At 37.9% G+C, this 24,871-nt stretch overlaps 1 protein-coding gene across 3 annotated transcripts; it reads left to right on the top strand.

The window, feature by feature from the left end:
- Window positions 1-191: 191 nt before the first annotated feature.
- On the top strand, window positions 192-16,355 carry hnrnpl2 (heterogeneous nuclear ribonucleoprotein L2). Of its 3 annotated transcripts, XM_073817578.1 has the most exons (14): window positions 192-308; window positions 890-1,008; window positions 1,092-1,329; window positions 1,419-1,504; window positions 2,293-2,389; window positions 2,578-2,650; window positions 7,288-7,320; window positions 8,869-8,937; window positions 9,173-9,429; window positions 9,515-9,636; window positions 9,917-10,118; window positions 10,205-10,262; window positions 12,089-12,193; window positions 15,752-16,355. In XM_073817578.1, the coding sequence occupies exons 1-14, from the start codon at window positions 222-224 to the stop codon at window positions 15,808-15,810; spliced, it is 1,605 nt and encodes a 534-aa protein (XP_073673679.1). In that variant the 5' UTR covers window positions 192-221; the 3' UTR covers window positions 15,811-16,355. The 3 variants fall into 3 exon arrangements, with proteins under 3 accessions (XP_073673679.1, XP_073673680.1, XP_073673681.1); XM_073817579.1 differs by lacking the exon at window positions 7,288-7,320; XM_073817580.1 differs by lacking the exons at window positions 7,288-7,320; window positions 8,869-8,937.
- Window positions 16,356-24,871: the final 8,516 nt, after the last annotated feature.

The raw sequence follows: 24,871 nt of genomic DNA on the forward strand, positions 1-24,871 counted from the left end.
TAATCCCATTTTAAACGCTTTTCTGAATGACTACTGTATTGTCCAATCATGGATCTCAACGTAGATCCACGTTGTTTTTATTGGACTACACTGGTGATTGACAGTTCCTGTTCACCAGTAGCATTGAGAGTTCTTGTCCAGAGGGCGTCACCCCCGCCTGTCCCATTTTCTGTAGTTTTCGTCCATTTCAGTTTGTTGCGCGTGAATCGTAACGGGACAACATGGCGACGCAGACGGCCCGCTACTACAGCGAAGGCGGCAGAGCAACAAAACGCCAAAAAACGGAAAACGAGGGGGGAATGGCGACCGTAAGACAAATCTTTGCTTACACACCATCAGTTATTTTGTTATGGACTAAGTATGACTTAGCTTTAGTTAGCTAGCTGGTTGAAATAGCACTAGTTAGCGAACCAGCTAACCAAACAATTGAGATACACCACGCTGATTTTTTTTTGTTTCTGCACCAAAAGCATCACAAAACACACAAATTATCGCTTAAATAATCATGTAGCGAATGTTTGATGTATTAGTGTGTTAAATACCTGTTTTTTTTTCCAACGCCATACATATATTTTGAAAGGCTACCGAATGAATGGATTATGTTGCATGTAACGTTAACCGTAATCACATATGATGCATGTTATTAATACCAACAAGTGGGAAAATATTGTGCATTAGCACAACGTACATGATAATTAATGCATACAATTGTGTGGATTATGCTCGGTTTGTACAACATAAGGATAATATGAACAGCTTTCACAAATTGAGTATTGCGCACAAATCGCAGTATTTGTATTTAGATTATTTTTTCATGTTATAAATTATGATTGATTACTGTTCGCTCGACTAAAATTATGTTTTCACATTTTTATGGTTTATTTCACAGGAAGACTATGTTGACCCACATAAGACCCTCCCCTCTCTTGTGGTGCATGTCCGAGGATTAGTGGACGGAGTTTTGGAGGCAGACATCGTTGAAGCCCTGCAAGAGTTTGGAACCATCAGGTAACTTGTGCTTTTCCTCCGTAGGTTGCGCTGTATCTTGGTTGTGAATGCATTGTGGATCATATATCTCCATCTCTCTGCAGCTATGTTGTACTCATGCCTAAGAAGCGTCAAGCCCTGGTTGAATATGAGGATATGAATGGGTCCTGCAATGCTGTTACTTATGCCAACGACAACCAGATCTACATCGCCGGACATCCTGCGTTTGTAAACTACTCTACCAGTCAGAAGATATCCAGGCCGGGTGACCCTGATGATTCCAGAAGTGTTAATAATGTTTTGCTCTTCACAATCATGAACCCCATTTATCCCATTACCACGGTAATACCCACCTCCACTGTTTAATATTACGAATGCTTTTTATTACTCAGATTAGGTCTTTTTACAATAATATTCTTGTTGTTCTACAGGATGTTCTCTATACTATTTGCAACAACTGTGGTCCTGTTCAAAGAATCGTCATCTTTAGGAAGAATGGAGTCCAGGCCATGGTGGAATATCCTTTACTGCTTAAGACTGCAGATCTGCTTGCTTGTCATGGTTGTTTCAGTTTGTCATTTAAGTCCACTTCACATGTGGGCTATGAATGTCTTATGGGGCGTTCACACCAGACGCTTCCATGAATAAATTGCGCATAGTAGGACGCTTGAACATTTTGAGCTTACTCGCTTCATTCGTGCGTGAAATTCACTTCACAACAGACTGAATTCGTGTCATGGGAGGGCTTCTGCCATAGAATAAGCTCAATTTGTCAGCTTTAGCTATCTTGTAGTCTCAGTATGTACATATATAGCTCAAATTGAGTAAAGAGCATTTTGTACAATTTACCAGATTGTCCTCACTCACTTTTCCAAGCAAGATTGTTTTTATTCCTGGTTCTATAAAAGTATGAAGATGTATTGTACAGCTCTGAGTATCCACATAGAAGAATGATGATTTTCTCCTCCATTGTTGTTTCGGATTTCTGCCTCCGTTCACTACGTCACAATCACGTCACTACTAGAGTAAGCTCCTGATTGATTAACGCAGCGAGAATATTCGCAACTTGTGCGAATCACACATTAAACGCCAAAAGCTCGATTCACACAACAGGATGTCTGTCGTATCTTTGCATTGACTTAACATGTAAATCACTCGCGTTTGATGTGAATGCACCTCTACAGGCATTTAAATAGGAAGTTTCTGTCAAAGCCAATGCTTGTTGCATTCCAAGAGTGATTTAAGTAATAACGTCTTTAATAATGGTGCACAAGGTTACCTTTGTATCTCCTTAATTCCTCACACATTTGATTCCGTTCAGAGCGCCCAAAGGGCCAAGGCCTCACTCAATGGGGCTGATATATACTCTGGCTGTTGCACACTAAAGATCGAGTATGCCAAGGTAGGTTCATCAAAGTCAACATCTTGAAGCAAGAAGTTAAAACAGTCAAAATCAATTTGAAAATATTATGGCCAAAAAAAGCACGACTCAGATATTTTAAGTAAATCCTCAGTATTGCCATCCCTACTCAAGCTATTAGAAAGCGAATTTTTATTTAATTAATTTATGTTTCGTTTTTTTACTCTTAGCCAACACGCCTTAATGTGTTCAAGAATGACCAGGACACATGGGACTACACCAATCCGAACCTGAGCAGCCAAGGTACCGTTTACTCTACATCTGCTCTGACATTTCTCAGCGCCCTTACTGCCACTGTGGGGGAAATAAGTGGGTGGGATTGGGACCTCTTAGAACCGCAGTAATGAATCCACTGTTTCACCTCCCCTGTGCTGAGTGGTAGGCATACCAACATCTACACCGCATGTTGTGTATGTTTTCATGGCTCTCTTAGGGGAAGGCAAAGCCTTATTCCTGTGATCTTTGTAAGGCTTCCTCAGAATGTCGTCCTGCCGATATCTCACAAGCTTCCTTTTCCAGCAAAGCCTGTCACATGCCAGTAGTGTGAGGGGCAAGTGGCTTACTGAGTTAGCACCATAGAGGCGGATTATCAGTCCATGGTCTACCCTGACACATTTTACGGTCGACATGAAACTACATTCGCAACCCATTAACCAGTAATATTTAAAAAGTAAAAACTGAAGGGGGGCTTGATTTTGTCTATTGGGAGTTTGTTAAACTTTTATAAATGTGTATGAAAAACAACAGGTCTTGATTATGACGCTTAAAGTTGTAATATGTTGTTCTTTGGAATGCACTGATTAATTGTTCACAACGACAAGTAATATGTATAAAAAAGTATATGGGGACAATTATGATTTCGTGTTGACTTTTGATTTTGGTCAAAGGTATTCATGGCCACCAACTGTGTGCCTAAAGAAATTCCTGTTCGCAAACTAATTGCAGACCAAACCAAAGATCTTTAGAATGAAATGCTCTTTGGTGCTCACTCTGGCCATTTTCTCCTCACATTCATGCGGTACATTTAGAGTCCAATACGAAAGCACAGAACTTTCCAGAATATCAAGTGCAACAACAGAACACTCAGTACATCTGGACACTGGGGGATATTTCCTAGATTTCACTGAAGACACAAGTGCCTCAGACTTCCAACACTCTACCAGTCATCAAACCACAACTGCTTCCTATACCTGCGAGCATATTTCTCCAGAAGGACAAACACTCATTTTACTCTCGTGAAACTGCAAGGCATCCTGACAAACACCTGATCACGCAACATTTAGCACTCATCACCTCCTACAGCAATGACACTGCCAACGAAGACAATTGAAGGATTTGGGGTTGTCGGTGCAAGTAGTTATGGCTCCCACACCCATTCAACTTTCTCCCGTTATTTCTTACGGGTCAAGAATGAGACACACTCCACTGTGACACATCACCTTAACCTCACTGCTAACAAGGGATGTTTTTGACACACATCCTCAAGTGACACCACAACACAATGCAAACAGACCTCTTCTCTTCATTCATGTCAAACTGCTGATGTCCACAGACAAACAGCCTTCTCTGAAACCGTCTGTCTTTCTGGGCTACGTCGTCTTTCTCTCGCCGTGCCGATCGTTGCATCACAAACCCCGACACCTACAAATCGACATGCCTGACTCTTCACTCGTCAACATCTGATGACACTAAACCACTCTGCAGACAACATTCCGACAAGCAGACGCACTGACACGCAGACAGCCGTCACATCAAGTTTTTTTTTACTCAATTAAGCCCCGACATTCTGCCCTGGAGGCTGGTGTTTCAGATACGCTCTCTTCCCCCAACATGTGTCCTCCTCCTCTAGTACTACCCTTTCACGATTCTTCCTCTCTCTTTCTATCAATATGTGACGTTTTTTCCAGACTACTGTGTAACACCTTCCGTATGATGCAGGTTGGCTTTGTGTCTCTAGTGGAAGTACCAGTCAGTCTGAAATGGGCATAAATTGCTCCAGCTTTTCAACCACCATTTGAAGACAGGCATTGAAATGAGAATGCTGGCATCAGTGGAGCATTGAAACTCATCTGAAACGAGCAAAAGTACTTGGGAAATCAGTGGAATGGACTGGTGGGGGGAAGAAGTGGAAAGTTCATAAGTGCGATATGGAGGAGGACGCCATGAAGACGCTCAACGGGGGCTAATTTACGGCATGTTCTACTTGCCCGATCCTTCAACCCCCAACCCTTGCGTTTGTACTGTAAGTAACCCCAAGCTTCTGTTGTCTTGGAGTGATACGCTTATAGCCTAATGTTTCAGGGGGGTGTATGACCAAATGTTTGACTAACTTGATCTTTTCTTCCCCAGTTGAGTGCTGTTGTTTTTTTTTTTCGTCGTCTTTATTGGGCTACCAATTGATGTAGTTCAGCAAGGTGCATTAAAATGTATTCCTGGGATGTGTTGTTCTTCTGTGAGCAACATTATTGTGATCCTCAGAGATGTTTTGCATGCTTAGTACCCCTTTTTTCACCAACGGGATGCTAGTTCCCTAATCTGGCACCATTCTGTGTGTTTACATTTATGACAAAAAAGACCGCTATGCAGCTAAAGCCACTAAAGCCCAAAGTATACTTTAGTTGTTGTGCATTTGCTGGAGCGTGCACACATTTCTTTGTCGCAGTATTACTATATATGCATACCGAATCTTTTCTAAACACATGTATTCTATGGGTAAGCTCTTATATGTGCCTAATACTTTTCACTTGTTGCTCTATAAGGTGGCAACACTGTTTTCCAGCCTCAACTTACAAGAGACACCAGCAACAGTAGACAGCTGTGAAAATACAAAAAAAAATATCAGTTTTAAAGGAACAAACTTTACAGTGCACGCCTGTGTTTTCACTTGCTGTCAAATGAAGTATGCTTTGTTCGCTGTGCTTGGTTGTACGTATACTCTAATACAGGGGTTTTGAACTCTGGCCCTCGAGGTCCACTTTCCTGCAGAGTTTCGCTCCAACCTTAATCAAACTCACCTGCCTGTAACTTTCTAGTGATCCTGAAGACCTTGATTAGCATGTTCAGCTGTGTTTGATTAGGGTTGATGCTAAACTCTGCAGGAAAGTGGACCTTGAAGGCCAGAGTTGAGAAACCCAGCTCTAATATTTCACTACAAAGTTGAAGTATACTTTGGGCTTAGAATCACTGGTTGTAGTAAAAAGTTTTTAAAAACAGCTAGCCAGTCTGCCTAATGTAAAACAAAGCAAGATTGTGCAAAATAATCCCATTTCTAAATATCCCATGCTGCCCAACTACTTAATTTTTTTGGGTTATATATTTAAACTATTGACAGTTACATCAAAGCTACACTGCAAAAAATGCTTTTCTTACTTAGATTTTTTTGTCTTGTTTCCAGCCAAAATATCTAAAAAATTTTAAAACAAGAAGGATTTTCTAGACAAGTAAAAATTTTCTTGTTTTCAGAAAAAAAGTCAAGTGTTTTTGCTTAGAACAAGCAAAATAATCTGCCAATGGGGTAAGAAAAAAAATCTTATTTCAAACAGAAAACTATTTTTCTTGCACCATTGGCAGATTATTTAGCTTGTTTTAAGCAAAAACACTTAATTTTGACTTGTTTTTTTCTGAAAACAAGACAACAGTGTTTACTCGTCTAGAAAATCCTCCTTGATTTAAGGATGTTTAGATATTTTGGCTTGAAACAAGACAAAAAATCTAAGTAAGAAAAGCATTTTTTTGTAGTGTAGCTTATGATTACATACAGTCACTGCATTACGGTATTGTTCCGAATATAACACATTGGGGTTTTTTTGTAAATGCATCTAAAAAAAAAAATGGGGTTGCCTTATAGTCAGGGTCTAGGCTTTTACATCAATATTAGACCCGCAACAATAGGAGGCGCTAAATGTGTAAAACGACTGTGCACCTCAGAACTGAAGTGACCCACTGTTTATTTCACTGTGTTATGCCATTTAGCCCAGTGTTTCTCAAGTGCTGGGTTGCAAGATGGTTTTGAGTGAGTCATGGAGTGTGTAGTCAAAGAAACAAAAATTCAGTTATTATGATGCAAGACTTTTATTTTGAAAGTCATGCATGAAAGCTGTTGACACTTTGGTCAGTCGCAGTTTTAGAGTGCCAGAGAAAAACGTGCTGTCCTGATTTAGTACCTGCGGTCAGATAAGATTTTATCGGGTTACATGTCAGTGTCGTGATTCTAATACCGTTAGAATAATGATAGTGACACAGTCTGACAAAAAATCACTCTGACCTCAGAAGAAAAATATTTTTCTTCTTAGACAGCCGTTGTACTGTGCTCAAGCTAAAGTGGCGTGCTTATCTCATAAATAAATCTCAAAAGAAAGTAATACGAGTGTTCAACATTGTAGAGTTATGTTGGTAAAATATAAAATTACCAAAAAAATATGTAACTGGAAAATGGTATACATTTTTTAGAAATTCGCTCAAGACAAGATTTAGTTTTCAAAGGGTGCATCTTAGGGGAAAAGGGGGGGTGACAGGGACGATCGTTTTATATTTGGAACAATACGGTATTTAAATGTAAAAATGCATTTTTAGTAACTAGTAAGTATGACTTGAAGGTAAAGAATATGTGTTTTATGGCACATCGTCATGAAGTGATGTAGTCAGTAAAAACGAGAGTCTGTCTTGAGACGCAATCACCAGCACCGTTTTGGTGGTAAAAGGGGTATAGGAGAAGAGGCCTGCCATTATTTTCAGTTTGTTGCGTTTTTTTGTAAAAAGCTACACGAATAAAGGCATGGTGCCCTCCACATTTAAGATCTTGAATAGAGTTAGAAACTTGTTATGTGCTTGTTTCCAAAATGTCCGTGAGATTGATGTTTGCACTGTGTGTACCTGAACAGGTGCAGATGCTGATGGCAATGGGGGCAATCAAGGTGTGTGTCTGCAATAGACATTTTGTCCTCCCCCACCCACTCACTCCCAAACATAATATATGACACGCTTACATTGTCACAGGCAAACACACCAGTTTTATTGGGGCAAAAAAAAAAGCCTGTATGTTTATTAGCCAGCCGACTGTGATAGACAGGTGTGTAAGTAATAATTTAATTGGTCAGTCTCACGAAACCTGTCATATTTCAACCGGAATCAAAAGAAACTTAATTATTGTGAATATAAAATCCCAACCTCAATTATGTTTCATTACTATTTGTAAATAAAATTAGAGCTGTAAAATATTTATATCATAATATTTTTAAGTCCCATTGCAGTATTTTAATGCTCTAATTTTAACGGATTAGTTCACTTCCAGAGCAAATATTTACAGATAATGTACTCACCCCTTGTCATCCAAGATGTTCTTATCTTCCTTTATTTAGTTGTAAAGGAATGTTGTTGTTTTTTTTTTTTTTTTTTTTTTGAGGAAAACATTTCAGGATTTCTCTCCATATAATGGATATGTATGGTGCCCACAAGATTGAACTTCCAAAATGCAGTTTAAATGTAGCTTCAAAGGGTTTTAAAACCATCCCAGCAGAGGAAGAAGGATCTTATCTAACGAAACGATTGGTTATTTTCTCAAATGCCCAGTCAATAGAGTTAGGGAATGTCGAAAAACTCCCATTTTGTTTCTGTCTTCAACTTCAAAATCGCCCTACAACGCTGTTTTGCCTTTCTTTTTTATTATCTTTGTATGTTCACTTTAAACACTGGGTTGGTACTTCTGCAGCGACTTAGGGCGATTTTGAAGTTGGGGAAGAAAACAAGATGGGAGTTTTTCGACTCTTTATTGACCCAGATCACACAGGCTACGCGTGTGCTTCGCAGAGACGAGACAAGATGAGTATTTGAGGTTAAAAAGTATATAATTGTCAATTTGTTTCGATAATAACCAATCGTTTCACTAGATAAGACCCTTCTTCCTTGGCTGGGATCGTTTAGAGCCCTTTGAAGCTGCCTTAAACTGCATTTTGGAAGTTCAAACTCGGGGGCACCATAGAAGTCCACCATATAGAGAGAAATCCTGAAATGTTTTCCTCAAAAAAACAAAACAATTTCCTTACGACTGAAGAAAGAAAGACATGAACATCTTTGATGACAAGGGGGTGAGTACATTATCTGTAAATCCACTTTTTGTTCTGAAAGTGAACAAATCCTTTACAAAGAAAGACAAATCAGGCACTGACAATGGCAAGGAGAAAATGTTACCATACAAAATCCAAAGATTTAAAAGTAGTTTTTTGGGGGGTGAAATGTATCCCGCATTTTCGTGAGATTCACCCTAATATTATCAGCCCTTTTTTCTGGTGTTTTATGTGTCCCCTTCTCTGCTGAACTTAAAGCTCATGCCAATCAAATTAACATTCACAAAGTCAGTGTCCTGTCGCCTCTCAGCAAACTCATCTTTCACTCTCTCTCTTTCTCTCTCTTTTTGGCCCCTACCCCCTTCCTTTCTTGGCCTTCTTCCTTCTCTCGCCTCTCAGATATGAACGCCAACCCCAACAAGCGTCAGAGGCAGCCGGCTCTGCTGGGAGACCACCCTCCAGAGTATGGTAAGGCTTGCGGGGGCACACGCGTTAACACATTTGCCTCATTTGCTCGCAAACAGGGGAGTGAATGTTAAAACGACAACAAATTGGGGTGCATTTATCACAGTGGCAGCAAGATGGTGCCGTGTTGACGTTAAAACTTAAACTAAAATGAAGGGTGTGCAAAATGTTTGTTTACCCCTAACCTGCCCACATCCCCCACCCCAATGTCGTCTGTTTGTCGTTTGCGTATTCTCAGGTGGTTATCACGGATACCAAGACGAGAGTTTTGGCGCACCCTATGAAGGCCGACGGATGGGACCACCTATGGGTGCTCCAAGGCGCGGTGGAACCAGTCAACGTTACGGTGGACAGTACGGCCCCCCACCTCCGCCCCCGGGAGAATATGGCGCACATGCAGACTCACCCGTGATCATGGTCTATGGTCTGGATCCCGCAAAAATAAATGCAGACAGGGTCTTCAACATCTTCTGCCTGTATGGAAATGTTGAACGGGTATGTAGAACAGCTGAAAGTAAGTTGGGTACTGTCAAAATGCAAACAACTTTATCTCAGATCCACTTTTCCCCTTTAAATGAAGGTGAAATTCATGAAGAGCAAACCTGGAGCTGCAATGGTTGAGATGGGAGACTGCTATGCTGTGGATCGTGCCATCTCGCATCTCAACAACAACTTCCTGTTCAACCAGAAGCTCAATGTGTGGTATGTTCCAATTGGATTTTTATTTTTTTAAATAATTTTGCTATGATAGCTTCCTGATTTATTGCATGTTTTGTACACTGTGCGCATAATTATTAGGCACATTGATATTCTGGTCATATTTTTTCCCCAAGCACATTTTACCAATTCCAAACCACATCAATCTTAATAAATACCTTTCATTTTGTATTTAATCATTGATAAGTCTGTACTACACTGTACTACAAATGTTTCATCTGTTTTGTTTTGTTTTCTTTTCTTTTCTTTCTTTTCTTTGTGTCAGTGTGTCTAAGCAGCAGGCCATCATGCCCGGTCAGTCCTATGAGCTGGAAGATGGGAGCAGCAGCTTTAAAGACTTTCACGGGAGCAGAAATAACCGTTTCACTTCTCCAGAGCAGGCGGCAAAGAACCGCATTCAGCACCCCAGCAACGTCCTACACTTTTTCAACGCAGCACCCGAGGCTTCACCAGACACCTTTACCAGGGTGAGTTCACATCACAGGAAGTCAGGACCTTTCTTGGTACATGATGCTATTTGATGTGTATGTTTACAACCTTTATCTCTTTTCAGATCTGTGAAGAACTTGGGGTTAAGAGCCCTTCCAATGTTAAACTTTTTGCAGCTAAAGGTATGTGGAAATGTGCTTTCTTTAACCGTTGCATTGTAAATCACAGCGTAGAAACCTAACTCGGCATGAACTAATTTGAAGTGTACTCTATTAGGGCAGCACGATATATCGAAGAATTATCGTTATCGCGATATTGGTATCGCAGAAAGTTGCGATAAAAGACATTTAATTGGTTTCATTTCTTTCCAAAACTTTCGCTAGCCTAACTACTGCACAATCTGCTCTGAGCTGATGCATTGACATGTTCGCAGTTCTCTCCAACATTACATAACCATTTAAACTTAATCTTTATAGTATTGCCTATAATGAAGATTTGAGATATTAGCCGTCAATCACTCCCTGTCACTGAGCTCTGCTCAACTAGGAACCAGACATTTTTTTTTCCTCTTTCAACTAACCTCTGTTCCGGATCTGCACAAACTGCATTTCAATTAGGGGTGTGTGATATGACGATTTTTTATTGTGGACAGTTAAAAGGTCTCCACAATTGGCTGTTTAACAGTGAGCACATTCTGTCAGATACAATTCTGGCGCCTCAGTCTCAATATATTCTACTGTACAACGCGGCATACATTCACATCAAGTGATACCTCAGCGGCCGAGTTCCATCACGCAGAGGCATTATTTCAACTGTGGAGGCACGCTTGTCAAAATCCCGTTTGTGTCCTCCCACTTTCAAATGGTTTTGTTGAAGTAATCTCCTGTATTGTAGAATGGACGCTCAGCGCTGCTGAGAGTTTCGCACGGTCGTTAAAACGAAACCAAAAGTAAAACGCGAATTTTAATACCCCACTTTTAGAGAGCGACTCCACAATGCACGCAAATTAGGCTACATAAAATATCTAGGCTGTTATTAATATGTGGGCTATATTAAGTTTTGTGGTTGTCTATAACTGTATCATGCTTGAAAAAATCGGTCTCTATTTGCACTTTGAATATTGAAAGAGTAGCCTACTTTGATTATGGCTGCATTTATTGTCTACACGACTATCGTTTATTATTTTTATTTTTTGTTATTTATACTGTAGATTCTTTAAAAATGTAGTGGATGTCTCTAATTTAAATGGCTGTACATATAATAGAGAAAATAACCATCTTGTTTATGTACTCATTTTCATTCATTCTTGTCCCTTGCTATATAAATAAATATATAAAAAGGCTTTCAGAATCAACCCATTCGCTTGTAAAACATAAGTGATCAGAATCAGCCATGAAGAATCAAGATCAGTGCATTACTAAAATTACTAACTTTTTTATGCTCCTAACTTTTTGAAGTTTAATAGTAAACTTTTTGTATAATAGTATTTTTTTTATTTATTTTTGTTTAATAATATTTATTTTTATTAAAAAAAAACTGACAAGGCAAGGATATACTTTGTTTAAAAGATGCTCTTGAGTGTATGGTTACATATAAATAAAAAGTAATGTTTGAAAGCAATTAATTTTGTGTTTGCAGGTCTATGTTAACAGCAAACCAGAAATCAGAATATCTATAAAGTCTAAATGTTTGCAACTTCCTTGACTTTTTTTTTTTTTTTTGCCTGAGTTAGATTTAATTTGGATGACAGATAAATATCTATTACCTGTTTATTTTAGTATGATCATTACATACATAAATGATAAAAAAAATAGATAATAATAATAATAATTTAAAAAGGCATTTCTCTAGGGAAATGTTATATCGCAAGGAATATCGTTATCGCAATATTCAACAATAATATCGCATGTTTTCCCAATATCGTTCTGCCCTACACTCGATTCATTTGTAGTGACGTCTGTGGCCCTTCATTGTTGTAATGATTCCAGTGCTTTTCTTTAATGAATAGGTTCCACGTCGGAGAGGAGTTCGTCAGGGCTTCTGGAGTGGGAGTCTGTTAATGACGCCATGGAAGCTCTTGCTATGATGAATCATTACCAGATGAAAAACCCCAGTAAGTGTCATCTGTTTTAAACGCTAATAATTAAATCAAATGTAAAATTAAAGGAAATAAATAACTGCTAGGAATGGGCAATATGACACATCTTATTTCACGGTATGAGGCTGGTGTGGAGTGAAGACGGGGCTAATTTGCATATTTATAGATCTGAGTATAGTAAATGAGGCAAGGGGAGTTCATTCAAGCTATTTTCAGGCGTAAGAGAATTTTCCCATGATAAAACATTTAAATATGTCATTGTGATCAAAGATTTATTTTAAGGGATACAATTTTTGAACTAACACAAACTAACAATGAACAGCTGTACTTAACTAACGTTAACAAAGATGAATAAATACTCTAATAAATGTATTATTCATGTTCTGTTCATGTTAGTTTAAGGGATATTCACCCCAAAATGAAAATCTAATGTTTATCTGCTTGACATTTATCTGATCCCAGGGCATCCAAGATGGTAGGTGACATTGTTTCTTCAGTAGAACACAAAGAAATATTTTTAGTTTGAGTCTGTCAGTCATATAATGGCACAGACAAAACCCAATTAAACCCTGCGGCACATGACGATAAATTAAGGTCTCAAGACACAAAACAATTGGTCTGTGCAGGAAACTGAACAGTATTTATATCATTAGTTACCTCTGATCCACCGCAATGTCCAACTGTCCTGAGCGTTCACAGCAGCTGGCACGTGACGCGTCAATGTGCTCAGGGCATAGTAGACGCTAGGGGTGGAGCCGAACCCAAATACGGTATTCAGAAAGGCACAAATAGCGTGTTTTTTACGAATACTTATTTCGAACAAATACTTAAAAAAATATTTGTATTCGGGAACAAGAAAAACTTTATCAAAAAGCTGCGTTTCCTCATGAGAGCGCAGTCAGTGCATGCCCGCGTGAGTGAGTGACATTCAGGAGTCGGGGGTGGGGTTAAAAGAGGTGACTGACACAGGCTGCTACACACAGCAACAGAGAAGACTCGGCTGGGTGAAAAAAGACTTCACTGCATCACTATTTTTGCTGAATAGATTTTTGTACCTTAACTGGGTTCTGGAGGCAGTTTATAGCTTTTGGGAAGCAGAGTTTGATCGGGAGATTATTCCATTAGGGGCCGTTCACATGCGCACTCAAGTTCGTTGTTTCACATGTAGACGCGCGGTATGCACGCTCAAAATGGAAGCGACGCGGACACAGTGCTACGCGCTCGTTTTTTCCAGATAAATACATCTCAACTTTTCAGAATGCCTCAAGTGCAGCGCAGGTCATGTGACCAGAACCAACCAATCAGCTTTTCCCTTTCCCTTAATAACATTGAAAAACAGCCAAGTTGAAGGAACAGCTCATCATATCTGTACAGGAATAACCATTTTAAAATAAATTTAATAGCAGAGCTACTGCAAGCGATTTTTATTGCTGGAAATCCATTTATGCTTTGCTGAAGCTTCCGAGTCTTCATTGAGAGATCAGGTCATGGTTGCTTAGCAACGGCAGACGCCACTGGAAAGAAGTTCATTCAGAAGAAGAACAGTTCTTTTAAGTATTATTTGTTTGTATTCTGTCTGTTTGGCGTCCTCCAACAAGGACGGGTGGTGGTGGGGTTCATAATGTTCACAATGGTATTTTATTAGTTGTTGGTTTAACCAGGAATGAGGTAATGGCTATTATGTTATTTTCTTTTCAATGGCGTTCCTTGTTACATATTCAAAAACATCAACCAATATTGCATTTACATAATTATTATAATGGATATAATTAAAGAATACTTACACTATAACGTAAATTATGAGTGTAACGCACAAAAAACAACAACAGGATTTTACACCTATTTTGAATTTTACTCGAATACGAATACAAATTCCAAATACAAATACTTTCCCCCCCTTCAACAAATACAAATACAGATACAGATACAAATACCGGCTGCTTTGCACACCCCTAGTAGACGCATATGCAGAAACAATTTGTTGCACATATTCACAGTGCAGAGAGATCGCTGAGCTCAGGACAGTTGGATATTGTGGTGGGTCAGAGGTAAAAAAAAAAATATATATATAAATACAGTTCAGTTTCTTGCACAGACTGGTTGTTTTGTGTGTTAAGATCTCAATGTATTGTCACGAGCCGCAGGGTTTAATTTGGTTTTGTCTGTATGTTGTTTTTTTTTGATCCCATGGATCCCATTGACTGCCATTATATGACTGACAGGCTTCAGCGGTTTGAGTTAAAAATCTTTGTGTTCTACTGATGAAACAATGTCACCTACATCTTGGATGCCCTGGGAGTAAGCAGATAAACATAACATTTTAATTTTTGGGTGAGCCATCCCTTTAATACATTAACTATGTTTAATGTGAAAAACACTTAAAGTGCCTTAACGTGTTAAAAGATCTAATTCACCACACGCCTTATTGATGATGCATACTTTATATAGGCAAGCAGATAAGCCAAAATATGAATGTAAGGGTGTGACACAGGGCATCGCCCCCTCACCGGCACTATCCTGCCCCCTTAGAGCACCATTAATGTTAAAATGGATTTTAATGATAAAATGTACTATTTAGAAATCTCATTTGGGAAGTGTATTTTCTTCCTAGAGTGAATAATAAGCTAAAATAGCAATATTTTAGTTAAGGAGAGTCTGATAGGCAAGGTCGAATTTTGATTCGTCATTTGATTAAGCGTCCTCCTCCCCAACCCTAACCTCACGTAAAATTTCTTGCATTATGGAAAGCAAACAGAAAGTTTGAAAAATAGGAAGTTCAGGGCAGGCAAGAATGGAAGAGTTACTGCTGAGGAAGTTTCACTCATCGAAGAGAAGATGCAGCTTTACTTGAGGCTTTACTTGAGTGTTTTAAAGGGTTTGATGATTAGCTGCAGTTGTCAGTGCTGTCGGGTTGTTTTAATACTCCGTTAAATGAACATGGAGGGTACATAGCAGCAGTGGTGTAGTGGTGGAAGGTGTATGCGGCGCATACCCACTTCTTTATCAGGCGGCTTTGCGTATACCCACTTGATGCGCATCATTCAGTAGTGTCCTGCATTAGCCAAAATTATGACAGTCCAACAAATCCAGTCATATGTGAATAAATGTAAATATTCGCTAAAAACATGATGCAGACAGGACCGTTGCGCCGGTTTGCTTATACTTGATGATTGATGATATCTGATGCGCCTGCACCCGCACCCAAGTAATTTGTATCAGTAGGCTACATAATAACGAAAAAGAAGTAGCGTTTTACAATCAGAAATTTCTTAAACTATATATATACTTTCCAGCGATATCATATATTGTTTGAACTGAACTGGATTCTGATATCACTGAATTCTGCCTTTAACTGAAAATTGATTGTGTACAATAATGCGTTACTTACACACTATTGTGCTGTCTAAATACTGTGAAGTTGCTTTGACACAATCTGTATTGTTATATATATATATATATATATATATATATATAGTTTTTTTTTACAGGATAGTTGTAATTAACAACAGTAATATGTGTATCTTTATTCTTGCTGTGTAAAAATGTGTACTTATCCTGTGTTTCTCTCTGCAGATGGCCCATACCCATATACACTTAAGCTGTGCTTCTCTACTGCACAGCATGCAAACTGAACAGCATCTTGTCATTATCATCATGTCCCAGTGTCATCATTCACCCCATCACTCCACCTTCCTGCTACTTTATTGTCCTTAATGGCTCATTTGTGTGAGTGGGTGTGCAGACGTGTTGAGTTAATCTTATGTTGATTGAGCCGCAGCACAAGCTGAGAGTAAAACTGACTGAACTCATTGTTTTTAATGAAAGAGGAGAGTTGAAACGCTTTTGTACCAGTATTTTGGTTTTGTTACTGTTTTGTTCTTTTTTTATTGCTTACTATGATTGACTGTTATGTCTGGGCTCAGCACCTCACTTTTAGAAATGTCACCCTCTATAGAAGACTGCTTTTTTTTTGATTGTTAAATAAAAATAGTGATAATGGGTCTCTGTTGTTATTGTTTTTGCAAGAGAACAATTGTGACTCACGTTTTAAAATGTTTTACTGCAGTTTAAACTTTTTTCTTTCAAGAGCTGCCTGGATGTTATTGCCCAGTGTATATTTGGAATCTGGAAATCAAAATGTAATCAATTTAATAAAGAAATAATCTGCGTATTCAAATATGGCTATTGCCGTTTGCTGATAATTGCTGCCGTTTTTTTTTTTTTTTTTTGTAATTTCCGGGCTTTGAGAACTCATAGAATTTAATTGATTTATCTGTAGTCATTGTTATTTTTATAGTCAAGGTTCTGGGCCTCGCACAGGACAATCATATCAATTTACTTTGATTGTCCTGTGCGAGGCCCAGAAACTTGACTATAGAAAAGTCCCAAAGTCCCTATAGTCCTTGACAAGGCTCAGAAATCCAAATCATCCAATGAAATGCTTTCAATTCAAATGAGTAGAAATGCATGCAGTAATAGAGAATGTCATGAAAGGGGGCTTGGCTTGGACTCCTGATGTGATGAATAAATCATGATGCAGACTCTTAAAAATGACAGCAGTACAACTGATGTCTAGCTATTTACAGGGGTCATAACATGAAACGTTTGCAGGAAGAGTGCAATGTAAAGTAGACAATTAAGTACTAAACTTGAATTACAGAGGGGGGATGGGGGCATTTCCACCATCTGGTCTATGCATCCCTACCTCTGCTGAATTAATTTTATTCACAGTGAGGAGAAAAACATCCGCCCGTGAACCCGCTCCTAGTCCTGTTCTGAATCTAATGATTTGCAAAACATGCTTTGAAGTCCTGTTTTAATCAAATGATTCGGCATACGCACTTTGAAGTCCTGTTTTGAATCAATCAAGCTTTAATATCCTGTTCCGAATCAAATTTTTCACCATGTGCTTTGAAGAACCATTCTGAATCAAATGATTCGCCATACGCACTTTAAAGTCCTGTTCTGAATCAAATTATTCGCCATACGTGCTATGAAGTCTCGTTCTGAATCAAATTATTAACTATATGTGCTTTGAAGTCTCGTTTTAAATGAAATGATTTACGATGCATGCTTTAAGGTCCCAGTCTGAATCAAATGATTTGCCATATGCACTTTGAAGTCCCGTTCTGAATCAAATGATTCACAAGCCGATTGGAGCGTTTCGAACAGTGAATCATTTTGCGACGCAGTGGTTTAATTCAAGTTTCAAGTTTATTTGTATAGCGCTTTTCACAATACAAATCTTGCAAAGCAGCTGTACAAAAGTTTAGGCTACTACAATATATTTAGTAGCTTGTTAGTGGTGACTACTGTATGTTAAGTCGATGTACATAGGATATAAATGTTAAAATCATTAACTGTGTAATCAAACAGATGATGAACACTAATAGTAATGATTATGTGTTGCAATCAAACTTGTAGGAAAATTATGTAGTGCTGTATGTTGTTTCAAGGCTGGCATCATCTGCGGTCCTCTGAGGGGTTGGCATCATCTCTTCTTCTGAATCCGGGCTGAATCTTGTGTAAATCCTAGGCAGAGACAGAGAAACAAATAGAGAAATAATTAGCGTAGCTGCTGTTCCAACTTCCAACCAAACAAAAATCATGTGTTTAGCCCAAGCTGAAGAATATTAATGTGCATTTGATCAGATGTAACTGAAGTACAACGTTATGAGATTCATTATGTGAATGCTTGGCTAAAGAGAAGAGTCTTTAATCTAGATTTAAACATAGAGAGTGTGTCTGAACCCCGAACGTTATCAGGAAGGCTATTCCAGAGTTTGGAGCCAAATGAGAAAAGGCTCTCCCTCCTTTAGTGGACTTTGCTATCCTAGCTACTACTAAAAGTCCAGAGTTTTGCGACCTTAGGGAGCGTGAGGGATTGTAGCGTAGTAGGAGACTAGTTAGGTATGCAGGAGCTAAACCATTAAGGGCCTTATAGGTAAGAAGTAATATTTTGTAAGTGATACGGAACCTAATAGGTAGCCAGTGTAGAGACTGTAAGATTGGGGTAATATGATCATATTTTCTTGATCTGGTAAGGACTCTAGCAGCTGCATTTTGGACTACCGTAGCTTATTTATTGAAGAAGCAGGACAACCACCTAGTAGTGCATTACAATAGTCCAGTCTAGACATCATGAATGCATGAACTAACTTTTCTGCATCAGAAACAGGTAACATGTTCCGTAGCTTAGCAATGTTTCTAAGATGGAAGAATGCTGTTTTTGTAACATAGGAAATATGATTTTCAAAAGACAGGTTGCTGTCTAAAATAACACCCAGATTTTTGACTGTAGAGGAAATAACAGTACATCCGTCTAGTTGCAAGTTGCAGTTTAAGAGATTCTGTGTACTGTTTTTTGGTCCAATAAGTAATATCTCAGTCTTATCTGAATTTAACAGTAGAAAATTATTGGTCATCCAGTCTTTCACATTTTTAACACACTCTGTTAACTTTGCTAAGTTAGAAGTTTCATCTGGTCTTGTTGAAATATATAGTTGAGTATCATCAGCATAACAATGGAAACTAATCCCATATTTCCTAATAATATTACTGAGGGGTAACATGTAAATTGAAAATAGTAGAGGACCTAGGACAGATCCTTGTGGCACTCCATACTTTTTACTGATTTACACTCCATACTGTTTACTGATTCGGAATTTGAAAAAGCTATTTTAATACTGTGTTCTTTACTTGTTTCTCTATATAATTTATTCGTTGTTTGAAATGAAATCATTACAGTTAATAGGCCTAACTTACAATCTAACTTGTGATCACGTTGGACAAAGCCAGAGGTGTACGGTGTACATTTTAGGACATCGTCAGACCTCAGTCATACAATGACAAGGCGTCATGCCTCAGACTAAAAGGCTTCAGTCACAGGACAAAACGGCCTCGTGCCTCAGACTGAAAGGCTTCAGGTCTCAGGAAAAACTACGTCAGGTGTCAGGTCTGGTACAATTAGACATCGGACAAAACGGACTCAGATTAAAAGTTATCACACAAAAAGACATCAGCCGAAAAGTTATCAGACAAAAAGACATCAGCCGAAAAGTTATCAGACAAAAAGACATCAGCCGAAACGGACTCAGATTAAAAGTTATCAGACAAAAAGACATCAGCCGAAAAGTTATCAGACAAAAAGGCATCAGCCGAAAAGTTATCAGACAAAAAGGCATCAGCCGAAAAGTTATCAGACAAAAAGACATCAGACGAAACGGACTCAGGTGGAGTGTGACGTGTCGCGCTGCCCCGCCCCATATGACGTCACGCGGTTCATAACAAGCAAACTGGTGTGGAACGGTAGTTAGTTGGTTAAAAAAATGTCTCTGTAGTAATGATTCAATTTGGTACTATATCCCCAAAACTATATTTCATAGATTAGGTGGTTTAGATTTTCTTTTAAAATGCAATTTCACCCCTTCTAAATTGCCGATTTCTCTCTCTAATTTTTACCAACAAGCTCTACTTGCTTGGAAACTGTGTTATGTGCACAACTTTTCTCCCCACAAAGAAATTCTGTGGAATAATTCATGTATTTTAATCCGTGGAAAATCTTTATTTATTGACAAGTGGCATGACAGAGGTATTGTTTTTGTTTTGGATTTATTTAAAGATGATGGCACTATACTGGAATATAAAGAATTTATGATTTTGTACAATCTTCCTCTGCCAGCAATTTAAAATTTAAAATTTACACTAAAAGAAATATTTCTATATTTTTCTAGTAGTGACCATGCTACTGAACTTGTTGTAAATTTTTTTGTTTTGCATTGTAAATTTTTTATTCATAAATCCAAATTTCTTAATATGTTACCTAGATTTGATGTCTTTCTCGCAGAGATTTTGCTTATTGTTCATTCTCTTAAACTTATTGATGATAACAAGAATAAGAAGTTTCTTAAGGCATATGACAATCTTTTTCTTACTGATTGAGGTGCTGTTTTTATTTATTTATTTTCTTTTTCTTTCCTTTTATGTTATTGTATTTCTATGCAGTGCTGTTTATTGTTGTTTACCTTTTTGTCTTGCAATAAAAAAAAAAAATAAAAAAAAAGGTGTGGAACGGTAGATGATGGCAGATGGAGGTAAGTCGCTCATGATATATTTTATTTTAACGATTTTAATTAAATGCTAAACTAATTCAGTTGAACATGCATTTCATGAGTATTGTGTGCACGTTTAAAAGTTTGTAATATTGCAACTAGCTACGTTTAGCTTGTACGTTGGCAAACTGTAGTAAAGTTACCCTTACGAAAAATAACTGCAGGCCACCAGTTGGTCCTGTTTTAGATGTATTTACACATAAAAAAAAATTTGTATTATCTACAGTGCCTTGCAAAATTATTCACACCCCTTCATTTTGTTCACATTTTGTTATGTTGCTGCCTTATTTTAAACTACTTTAAATTACATTTTTTTCACATCAATCTACACTCCCTACTCCATAATGGCAAAGCAAAAAAAAAGAAAAGTTTTTTAATATTTGTGCAAATTTTTTAAACATAAAAACTGAAAAGATCCCGTTGCATAAGTATTCATACCCTTTTCTGGGACACTCAAAATTTAGCTTAGGAGCATTCATATTGCTTCTAGATGTTACTACACTTGGAGTGGAGTTAAACTGTGGCAAATTCAATTGAATGAGTATGACTTAGAAAGACACACACCTCTCAGAAAAGGTCTAACAGCTGAAAATGCATATCAGAGCAAAAACCAAGTCCTGAGGTCAAGATAACTGCCTGTAGAGCTCAGTGACAGACTTGCGTTAAGGCAATGATCTAGAAAAAAACAGCTGCATTGAAGGTTCACAGAAGCATGTAGCCTCATTATCTATAATGGAAGACGATTGGAACAAAGGACTGTAAATTTATGTGGGGAAAAACTAATTTAAAGCAGTTAACATAATGCTGCAACAAAACAAAATGTGAAAAAATGAAGGGGTGTGTATACTTTTGCAAGGCACTGTACTGTACATAATGATATAGATAATGACTTATTTCCGCCCCATATTACTCGCTTTGCTTGGCCTAACGTTTTAGGTAGCTGCATTATCTGGTTAATTTAATTATTTTTAAAAATGTGTCTTTATATAATACAATTAGGCTACATTTTCATCAAGCAGTCTAATAGCTCGAAATAATTCGCTTTAACTTTAACTTGTTACTACAGTTTGCCAACGTAAAAGCTAACGTTATGCTAGTTGCAATATTACAAACTTTTAAACGTGCACACAATACTCATGAAATGCATGTTCTCCTGTGTGTACAACTGAATTAGTTTAGCATTTAATTAAAATCGTTAAAATAAAATATATCAGGAGCGACTTACCTCCATCTGCCATCATCTACCGTTCCACACCAGTTTGCTTGTTATGAACCGCGTGACGTCATATGGGGCGGGGCAGCGCGACACGTCACACTCCACCTGAGTCCGTTTCCTCTGATGTCTTTTTGTCTGATAACTTTTTGTCTGATGCCTTTTTGTCTGATAACTTTTCGGTTGATGCCTTTTTGTCTGATAACTTTTCGGCTGATGCCTTTTTGTCTGATAACTTTTCGGCTGATGTCTTTTTGTCTGATAACTTTTAATCTGAGTCCGTTTCGGCTGATGTCTTTTTTTCTGATAACTTTTCGGCTGATGTCTTTTTGTGTGATAACTTTTCGGCTGATGTCTTTTTGTCTGATAACTTTTCGGCTGATGTCTTTTTGTGTGATAACTTTTAATCTGAGTCCGTTTTGTCCGATGTCTAATTGTACCAGACCTGACACCTGACGTAGTTTTTCCTGAGACCTGAAGCCTTTCAGTCTGAGGCACGAGGCCGTTTTGTCCTGTGACTGAAGCCTTTTAGTCTGAGGCATGACGCCTTGTCATTGTATGACTGAGGTCTGACGATGTCCTAAAATGTACACCGTAGTGGTGTCAAGTAACGAAGTACAAATACTTCGTTACCTTACTTAAGTAGAATTTTTGGGTATCTATACTTTACTGGAGTAATTATTTTTCAGCCTACTTTTTACTTCTACTCCTTACATTTTCAAGCAATTATCTGTACTTTCTACTTCTTACATTTTAAAAATAGACTCGTTACTCCTATTTTTTTCGGCTCAATTGTGTTCATTCATGTCATCGTTCAAAAAAGAAAAAAAAACTATCCAGATAAATTGCGCCATTCACATGAATTTGTGAATTTGGTTGTGGTTGGATGAGAAGTATAAACATATCCCATTCCGACACCCTATTGGTTTGTACGCGATCCATCACACCTGCACGTGACACAAATCACGTCACACTCCAGCAGGGATGTACTGGCCATCGGGGAGAACCGGGACATTGCCGGTGGGCCCACTGGGCCGATCGCCGAACCGAGGCAGACCTCCTCCATATTAGGCGCTATTTTAAATGACATTCGAAACTGCAAATAGCCCAAATGTGTGAAGCGGCGGGATCAGTCACCCGCACAGCGCTGACGAACGTACGCTGCGCTTCCACCACGATGTAAAGTGATAAACAGCGCAAGTTGCTTGACGCATTCAGATTTAAAAAGAGTTGTGTTAGGCAGTTGTGTGATATGAGAACATTAAAGGTTCTGTAGGTTCTGCTGGGCTGCTGAAAACAGCTGCAGGATGAGGTAAAGTGATAAATGCCAATACATAATTACTGTCATTTTATAAAAAAAATTATTGTTTATTATTATGAATTAAAAAAAATAGCTATTGTAATGTTTTCTTGTGACGATTTCGTACTAATACTTGTCTGTTAATATCTGGATTTTAAGCAAAAATTTCTTCCTTTTTAAATGTTAAGTTGTAATTCATTTTAATTGGAGAAAAATGTTAATTCAGTAAGAGCCTGATTAAGGATAAATATCAGTGCCTTATATAAATAAGGTGTTTACTACACATATTAAAGTTCTTAAAGGGACAGTTCACCCAAAAATAAAAATTGTCATTATACTGTATACAACATCATGTAATTTTAATCCTGTATGAACTTCTTCATTCTTCTGTGGTACATAAAGGAAGATACTCTGAGAAATTCAAACATTTTGTCTTTAGTATAAATCAATAGAGTAGAATTTTGAGTAGAAATCAATAAATGAATATGTTTGGTTACATTCTACAAAATGTATTTTGTGTTCTACAAAAGTAAGTAATTTTTACAGAATTTATTAGCATGTCCTGCATTCTAGCTCAAAATCTGTGCTTTACTGCATGTATTTCTATGTGACAAAAATGCATTATTCATTTGTTGCATTTGAATTCAGTATCAATCATTATTTGATTCTGTCCTGTTTTATTCATACATTTATTTACTTCAATTAAAGGCCCTATAACCCAAACAAAACTCACGGGGGAACTTGTGGGCTGGATTTGTCCAAGGCCAAATTTTAACCCCAGTCCAGCCCTGCACTCCAGCAAGGATATAGCCAGTGTCCGGGTCGTTACTCAAAAATGATGATTTCTCTCAAGTTATTATTTCTCCACTACTAGCTTATTTATCAAACGGGTGCTTTCTCTTCATCCTCTGCAAATGAAGCTACAGTAGGTAGTTTGGTAGAGGGATGTTTGAATAAATTAGCGTTTGCGATTGACAATGTTGTGATAACACAATACTTATAGTCAGCAACTAGTCATCATATCTCCTGCTTTGTGAAACATGTTAATGCTCAGTAGTACACATTTATGGTTCTTTAATGTATTTGCATTGTATTAAAATGCTTTTATTTTCATTGGGCATATATGTGGCTGAAACAGGTAGCCTAGTGCATCTCAATTTTTTTTAACATTAACATTTTAATATAACATAGTCACTATGGCCTTTAGAAATGTTTTTTGGGGAGGTGGGGTAGTGCACAATAGGCCCCTGTGGCGCGGCCCAATCTTTTGTCCTTAATGGTATTTTTTTCTATACATTACTTTTACTTTTTTACTTTAAGTAGTTTTAAAACCAGTACTTTTATACTTTTACTTGAGTAAAAAGCTTGAGTTGATACTTCAACTTCTACAAAAGTCTTTTTAAATCCTAGTATCTATACTTCTACTTGAGTAATGAATGTGAATACTTTTGACACCACTGGACAAAGCTGGTTTATGCTGACCCTTTGCTGGTTTATGCTGGTCCTTGACCAGCAACATGACCAGCATAAACCAGTTAAAACTGGTTGTTATGTTTTGGTGCTGGGATGCTGGTTTTTGCTGGTTTATGCTGGTCCTTAGCTGGTCAAGGACCAGCATAAACCAGCTAAGGACCAGCATTAACCAGCAAAAGACCAGCATAAACCAGCTAAGGACCAGCATTAACCAGCAAAGGACCAGCATAAACCAGCTAAAACCAGCATCCCAGCACCAAAACATACCTAACCAGCATATGCTGTTTTTTTCAACGGGGTATTAAAAACATTTCATGACATGACACTCATTATCTGGTACTTGCCTAAAAAGACAGGTATATAATATGCGTTGTTAACATTAGGTTACTTAGGCTATGGGCTTACTGGAGCTGGATCAACCTCTGCCTATAGAGAGAGAAAACATTTTTCAAGCATACCCCTCTTAGCTTTTTTCACAAATCGCACCCTGTATATATATATATATATATATATATATATATATATATATATATATATATATACACTATATAATATTGAGTTCTAAAATCCATTCTTAAAATTGAATAATTAAGAGC

The sequence above is a fragment of the Garra rufa genome, chromosome 14, assembly GCF_049309525.1.
Source record: "Garra rufa chromosome 14, GarRuf1.0, whole genome shotgun sequence".
Taxonomy (NCBI): domain Eukaryota; kingdom Metazoa; phylum Chordata; class Actinopteri; order Cypriniformes; family Cyprinidae; genus Garra; species Garra rufa.

Excerpts from the sequence above, each read along its gene's own strand:
- hnrnpl2 (XM_073817578.1), top strand. The coding sequence starts at position 222 with ATGGCGACGCAGACGGCCCGCTACTACAGCGAAGGCGGCAGAGCAACA. Across the intron at positions 2,651-7,287 it reads TCCGAACCTGAGCAGCCAAG|GTGCAGATGCTGATGGCAAT; the intron begins GTACCGTTTACT and ends GTACCTGAACAG. Across the intron at positions 9,430-9,514 it reads TGTATGGAAATGTTGAACGG|GTGAAATTCATGAAGAGCAA; the intron begins GTATGTAGAACA and ends CTTTAAATGAAG.